This window comes from Thunnus albacares, chromosome 13, assembly GCF_914725855.1.
Source record: "Thunnus albacares chromosome 13, fThuAlb1.1, whole genome shotgun sequence".
Lineage (NCBI taxonomy): Eukaryota > Metazoa > Chordata > Actinopteri > Scombriformes > Scombridae > Thunnus > Thunnus albacares.
The window spans coordinates 31,445,796-31,453,277 of NC_058118.1; the positions used below are offsets into that span (position 1 = coordinate 31,445,796).

The 7,482-nt window shown below is 41.9% G+C and overlaps 1 protein-coding gene across 1 annotated transcript; it reads left to right on the forward strand.

Annotated features, from left to right (window-relative positions):
* Positions 1-168: 168 nt before the first annotated feature.
* Positions 169-2,256, forward strand: foxi3a (forkhead box I3a). The gene is made up of 2 exons (XM_044370151.1): positions 169-1,251; positions 1,371-2,256. The coding sequence occupies exons 1-2, from the start codon at positions 723-725 to the stop codon at positions 2,099-2,101; spliced, it is 1,260 nt and encodes a 419-aa protein (XP_044226086.1). The 5' UTR covers positions 169-722; the 3' UTR covers positions 2,102-2,256.
* Positions 2,257-7,482: the final 5,226 nt, after the last annotated feature.

Consider the following 7,482-nt stretch of genomic DNA (forward strand, 5'->3'; position numbering starts at 1 on the left):
ATGACGTCGTGAATCATGTGACTTAAACGTCACTGAAGAGCTGAAAACATCAGATGTGTGTGGAGCGATGATGATGAGGAGACTGTAACCTTCCTCACATCAATACATGAAACTAACAGAAACGTCATATTTCCATCACGTTTTCCATCGTTTGAGCTTCGACTCTTTTAATGACGTCATCTCGTTGTGTGTCTGCAGTGGTTTAATGGCACTGACTGGAGAATTAACGCCATAATATTCATATTAAAATGTTCGTTCTTTCATAAAGTGGCTGTAATAAACACAAGCAGGAGCTCAGACTGTTTCTGTTTTATTTTCAGTTTTTAACAATCAGAGACTTTCAGACACGACGCTGTAACGTCTGAAACTGTAAAAAGACTCATTTGTCAAACTGTGTGTGTGTGTGTGTGTGTGTGTGTGTGTGTGTGTGTGTGTTGACATACCTCAGCGTTAAATCCTCAGGCTCTGATCTGCCTGAGGGGAAGAATTCAACCTGCTCTTATTCAAATCAACCCCCCCCTCCACACAGCAGCCAATCAGCTCGTCTGTGGGCGGGGCAGCAGAGTATAAGTGTCTCAGGTGAGCAGCAGCAGGTGTACAGAGCAGGACAGGTGCAGGCAGGACGACAGCAGCACACACACACATTTATTATATAAACACACACACACACATATGTTTACAGAGACAGCAGAGTGAAGACAGACAGAAGCAAAGTTTCCATCATGGCGTCCTTCGTCCCGGAGCAGGGTTTGTCGCCCCCCCTGTGTGGACGTTCCCTCCCCCAGCAGGAGCTGCTGTCTCTGGGTCTGGATCCGTCTGACTTCAGCCTGTACAGCCCTCCGGCTCCTCCTGAGCCCTCGTCGTCGTCGTGGCTCCCACCTCCCAGCGACCCCTCTCTGTGCTTCAGCGGCCTCGACTCGGGGCCCCTGCCCGGGGCCGCGGCGGCAGCTTTCTTCCCTCAGCTCTACGGCCTCCAGAGACCCCTGCTCCCCGGTGGCTCCTGGTTCCCCCTGCCCTGCCCGGACGACGTGATGCGCATGGTCCGCCCGCCGTACTCCTACTCCGCCCTCATCGCCATGGCGATCCAGAGCGCGCCCGAGCAGCGCCTGACGCTCAGCCAGATCTACCAGTACGTCTCCGACAACTTCCCCTTCTACAGCCGCAACAAGGCCGGCTGGCAGAACTCCATCCGCCACAACCTGTCGCTCAACGACTGCTTCCAGAAAGTTCCCCGAGACGAGAGCGACCCAGGTGAGATTAAACTGTACCAGACAGGAAATGGGCTTTGATTGGCTGAAAGGTTTCACAGCAAGTCAGCTGTATTTTTTACAGTGTTGTAACCTTCCTCCTCCTCCTCTTCCTCCCTGCAGGTAAAGGAAACTACTGGACTCTGGACCCAAACTGTGAGAAGATGTTCGACAACGGAAACTTCCGCCGCAAGAGAAAGAGGAAGGCAGATAACGGGACTGCTGGCAAGAAGCCTTCCTCCTCCTCCTCCTCCTCCTCCTCCTCGCCTGACTCCTCGTCCTCCTCCTCCTCGTCAGAGCCCAGCCCCAAACTTCCCAGCATGCACTGCAGCAGCGACACTGAGCTCCCTTCTCTGTCAGACGCCGTCCCCGGCCTCAGCAGCTTCCTGTGTCACCTCCAGGACTCCCTCCTCCTCCCCCCTCTTCCTCCTCCTCCTCCTCCTCCTCATCCTGCTCCTCTTCTTCCTCCTCACACTGCCTCGCTGTACATGCAGGTACCGGACTACACCTCCCCTCCTCCTCCTCCTCCTCCTGCTCCTCCTGCTCCTCCTTCTGCGGGATTTGTTTCGTCGTACTCGCCCGGCGCCGTGGTGCCGCAGTGGGACGCCTGCAGCTCCTCTCCTCCCCTCTACACCTCCCTCCATCACTCCTCATGCTCTCCTCCTCCTGCCCTCCTCTCCTCCTCCTCCTCCTCCCAGTCATCCCCTCCTCACTTCTCCCCGCCGCTCTACGCCGACCTGCAGACGGCGTCCTGCTCGCAGCCGGAGCTGCAGGCCCAGTGCCAGCCTCTGCTGAGCGGCGGCTTCAGCGACGCTCTGCCCCTCGACTGTCTGGTCCTGCAGCAGCGAAACTGATGAGAATCTGTTTTTAAAGTCGGTGAAAATGTCTTCAGGTGGATGTTTGAGTTCAGAGCAGCCAGGTCGCTCTGAGCTCGCTGTAAAGAACGTGTGAATGTTTGTATTTATCTTTTTTTTTTATATTTTCTTAAAATGAATGTTTCTGAAGTGTAAATGTGAACTGAATGTTTGTGTTTGGATTAAAAAAAAAAGAGATTTTTAAAACTGAATCAAATGTTTTTTGTTTCATCTTCACAAATTTATTTATCAGATTTACTTCCACAATGAACACATAAAGACTTTCTACATTAAATCAGTTTTAAAGGATTGTGCCACACAAATTTTAACAATAAAACCAAATAACTAATAAAATCTTTTTTTTTAATCTTAATTTTGTAATTTTTTTTCACACACAAAAGTTTGTAAAACATAAAACAATCAACTAGTTTATTATTTAAAAAAACATTTATAGTTTCATTTGTCAAATAAAGAAGTGAACAATAAAAGTAAACTTCTTCTCTCTCGTTCCCACGACGACAGAGATGACATCAGCACCTTCGAACAAACAAACAAACAAACAAACAGTCGCTGTTTGTGAAGTTGCTGAGTCATGTTGGTTTTATTTACAGTGAGTCAGCAGAGATGTCGACTGAGAGTCAGCGCTCTGATTTCCCACAGACAGTGAAGTGACGTCTGTTTGATGTTCTGTGGGAACGAAGCGACTGTTAACAATCTCAAATCAAGGTGCTTTTTACTCGCTTGTTCTGGGTGTTTCGACCATATCGCATGGTCTTCATCAGCAGATATTTTGCTCTCACGTTCAGGACTGCTGGTCCAGGTTGAGATGTGACGTGTTTTTACTCTTTCTGTTTTCATATTTTTTCTTTAATTGATCTCCTTGATGTGAATAACTTTCACATCATATATGTTTATGTTCTGACACTTATTTTACGTATTTATAGTTTGTTTCTGACAAATCAGGTTTTTTTCTGTAATTCTGGTGGACAACTAAAAAAAATACTACAATACCCATGATCCTTAGCTGCTGTTGCTATGGAGAAGAAGGCAGCCAGAGGAAAAGTGGATCAGAGCAAATTCAGTTGAGTTTGTCTGGCGGCAAAATATGATGATTAGATCAAATAAACGTCAGTCTGATCAACAGGAAACAAAACATGAACAACTGAGTTTAAGAAGCTGAAGCTGCATTTCAGAAAGAAACATCCAATCACAGAGCTTCGATTCTGTCACATGTGCTGACGGAAACTAAGAGTTTTGCAGTCTGTTAAATGTATTTATTTTCTCTGACTGGCTTCTTCTTCTCCATGGCAACAGCAGCTGAGGCTCATGGGTATCGCAGTATTTAGAGCCGTAAGTGTAAATATTCAAACTGACATCAGAACATATACAAATACTCCTGCATGAAAAATCAAACTACAGTAAAAGTACATAAGTATTATGAGCTTGATGTAGTTAAAGTATTGCAGTAAAAGTACATAAGTATTATGAGCTTGATGTAGTTAAAGTATTGCAGTAAAAGTACATAAGTATTATGAGCTTGATGTAGTTAAAGTATTGCAGTAAAAGTACATAAGTATTATGAGCTTGATGTAGTTAAAGTATTGCAGTAAAAGTAGTGGTTTGGTCCCTCTGACTGATATATTATTATATATGACATCATTAGATTATTAATAGTGAAGCATCAGTGTTAGAGCAGCATGTTACTGTTGTAGCTGCTGGAGGTGGAGCTAGTTTACACTACTTTATATACAGTTAGCTAGTTTAGTCCAGTGGTTCCCAACCTAGGGGTCGGGCCCCTCCAAAGGGTCAGCAGATAAATCTGAGGGGTGGTGAGATGATTAATGGGAGAGGAAAGAAGAAAAAACAAAGTTCTGATACACAAATCTGTTTTCAGTTTTTGGACTTTTTCTCTAATCTTTGATTTTTGCTGAAATATTGGATCATTTGAACATTTATTGAAATGAAAGCATGTGAGAAGTTTAGAGGGAAAAATCACTATTTGGTGGAGCTGTTAACAACTCATAGACATGTGAAATGTGACCCCGACTACACACTGCTTTTTGTAAGACGTCAAAAGACAAAAAGGTTGGAAACCACTGGTTTCATCTTTAACTATGTGTTGTATTTTAAAAGCTTGTTATATTATCCATTGTGTCAAATCTTCATCTGAAAAGTAACTAAAGCTGTCAAATAAATGTAGTGGAGTAGAAAGTACAATATTTCCCTCTGACATGTAGAAAGTAGCATCACATGGAAATACTCAAGTAAAGTACAAGTACCTCAAACTGTACTACAGTAAATGTATTTAGTTACTTTCCACCACTTGTGTGTGTGTGTGTGTGTGTGTGTGTGTGTGTGTGTGTGTGTGTGTGTCTCCATGCTGTGTGTTTAGCCATCATGTCGTCCATTCATGTGCGTGTGGCTGTAAACAGACGGCACACTCTGACTGACTGATACCATCAATCAGCTGATCAATACTGCTTAAAGACATCTGATAGAGTCTGACTGTTTACAACACAGCATGAAGTGTTTTTGTGTGTGTGTGTGTGTGTGTGTGTGTGTGTGTGTGTGTGTGTGATATTAATGGAAGAGGTCAAAGCAGCGTAAGTGTGCCATTTGTTTACACTCCACATGATGAATGTGTCTGTCATCACAGACAGCTGGAACTGATGACCTGTATTGTCACAATAAACACTGAAGAGTGTGTGTTTGTCTGTGTGTGTGTGTGTGTGTGTCTGTGTGTGTGTGTGTGTGTGTGTGTGTGTGTGTGTGATGAACTGCAGTGAACAGAAATGTCTTTTTCTCTAATAAATTTGAACGCAGTTTGTTGTTTCCTGTTAAACTGACTCAAACTGACTTAAAGTTACATTTCATGTTTTTATCCACATAAACTTTAAACTTCGTTTTCTTCACTTTCCTGCCGAAGAAGCACCGAAACATTTGACTTAAACCTTCATTAACTGATTTTCAAACAAGCAGTGAACACAAAAATGACTCATCATCAGCTTTAAGTTGACATGTTGAACATGTTACCAAACAGTTGCTTTATTTCCACATCCAGCAGTTACGGAGCAACATTATCATTCATGTGGAGTCGTGTTTCTGTCCACCTGGTGAATGTGAGTCCAATATTCACTCTCTTTTAGCTCTGTTTTTGTTCTCCACCAACTCCTGAGGGAAATATCTGGCTCTTTAGCTGCTAAATGCTCCACTATGTTCACCAGCTAGTCTACAGCTAACTGTTAGCAGGTAGTGTTCAGCGGCTTTTTACAGCTTTTACTCTGAAAACGACACTATGAGACGCTGAGAGTGAACCAGAACAGTAAAAGTTGCAGCCGGACAGATAAACAACGAGCTGAAACTCACTATAAAGCTCCGTAAAGCCGAGAGGAGCTGCAGAGTCTCTGTAGGTTCATCACTACGAATCACAACCAACACGTTACTACACATAGATCAGACTGAGGAGCAGAGAAATATAGATTACAGACACTTTAAGTAAAAGTAAAACTGCATTCAAGTCGATTAGATATAAAATGTATTTAAAGCTATAATCTGTAATTATTCCACATTAAAGACCTATGTTATATATGTTGTTGAGTTGTGTACTTACATTATCCCAAATGTTTCCAACAATGTTCAAACTCAGAGAAATCTGTAATTTAATCAAAGTAACGGACCGTTTCATTTGGTCGCCTGTCGATGACGTCATACCTCCTCTACCAAAGAGTAAACACGCACCAGATGCGTACGGCGGCGCTGTGTTTGTCCGCTACAATGGCGTCTACCAAAGAGTAACTTACACACATACAAGATAATACATCGGCGTTGTGGTTGTTCCACACAAACTGTTATAAATGGACTTTTATTCAGTTTTAAGCCACATTTTCATGATAAATTTAGGTGGTTTTTAACTATATCTTTTAGCCGGAAGAAGGATTTTAGTCATTGGACGTCTGGATCTTAAGTTATCAGAGAAATAAACTGGACAAACGTTAGCAGCAGCTCGGCTAACAGCCCCTCCAGGAAGTCCGGTGGTCACCAAACATCGTCGGAGAAATATTGATTTTTTTAGGTGAAACAGCTTTATTCAGTGTTTTTACCTGTAATCTCCGGGTCGGTTTGTTCTGGAGAGGAGGAGACCTCTGCAGGTAAAAACATCCCGAATGATGAACACTGGAGTAATAATAATATCCATTATCATAAATAACACTTTTACTGAAGTAAAAGATACCATATTATAACTGTAATATGTGTTAAATGTGTACTGTACACTGATAGTGATACAGCGATATAGAATAACTTAATACTACACTCAGGCATTGATGTTTACACTGAAAAAAATCCTCCTTTATAAGTAAAAGTCCTGAATTCAAAATCTTACTTGAACAAAAGTAAAAAGTGAGAAGTATTCACCCTGCCTGTAATGTTTCATCTTTTATTGTTTTATAAATATATATAAATATATTAGGGATGTGCAGAAGGCCGAGTAATTATATTTGTATTCGAATAAAAGTGGAAAGAGGCTTAAAAATCGTGTTTTTGTTTTTATGACGCTTTTAATTTTAGAAAATTAAGTGTTCATGAATAAACAAACTGATCAGATCAGAGACGACTGCGCTGACAGACCTCTACCTGTTTATACACCTGTAACACACAGACAGCACAGCCTGTAACATGTAGAAGAACTTCAAAGGTGATTCTTGTTTTGCACTTTTCTTATCTGACATGTTTTTTTTTCCTGAAAACAAATAATTTTAAAAATAATTGTATGAAACAAATATTTGTAAAAAGCCCCACTATTTGTAATAATAACATGATCGTATTCGGGCACACCCCTAGTATATATAATATATGATATAATAAAAAGGATGTCGTGTGGATTTGAGCTGTTTCTTCTTGTTTGTTTGAGTCTTTTTAAACATGAAACTTGTTTTTAAAGATGCTCAGTAGGAACCGATGAGCTCGGTGAGACACAGACGGAGGAGAGGAGGACAGATCCATTAACAAATCAATAAAATGATCAGATTCATTATTTCCTGTTTTCAGAGTTGAAACTTGGAAATCAGAAGACGAGTTAAAATATTGTTAATTAACTAAACACAGACATCATGTGCATAATACCACCCAGTCTGAGATGTAAATCCTGGGGTTTAATAATAATTACTGTGATCATCTATCATCAGTCTGTGTGTGTGTGTGTGTGTGTGTGTGTGTGTGTGTGTGTGTGTGTGCGTGTGTGTGTGTGTGTGTGTGTGTGTAAACAGTCGGCACACTTACAGCCCTCCTCCTCGTGTTGTTTCATAAACAGTTTGATGAAAACTATCAGATCCTGATACGACTGATAATACAGTCAGTCAGCAGTCTTTAATGTGTGTGTGTGT

Excerpts from the sequence above, each read along its gene's own strand:
- foxi3a (XM_044370151.1), top strand. The coding sequence starts at position 723 with ATGGCGTCCTTCGTCCCGGAGCAGGGTTTGTCGCCCCCCCTGTGTGGA. Across the intron at positions 1,252-1,370 it reads CCGAGACGAGAGCGACCCAG|GTAAAGGAAACTACTGGACT; the intron begins GTGAGATTAAAC and ends TCCTCCCTGCAG.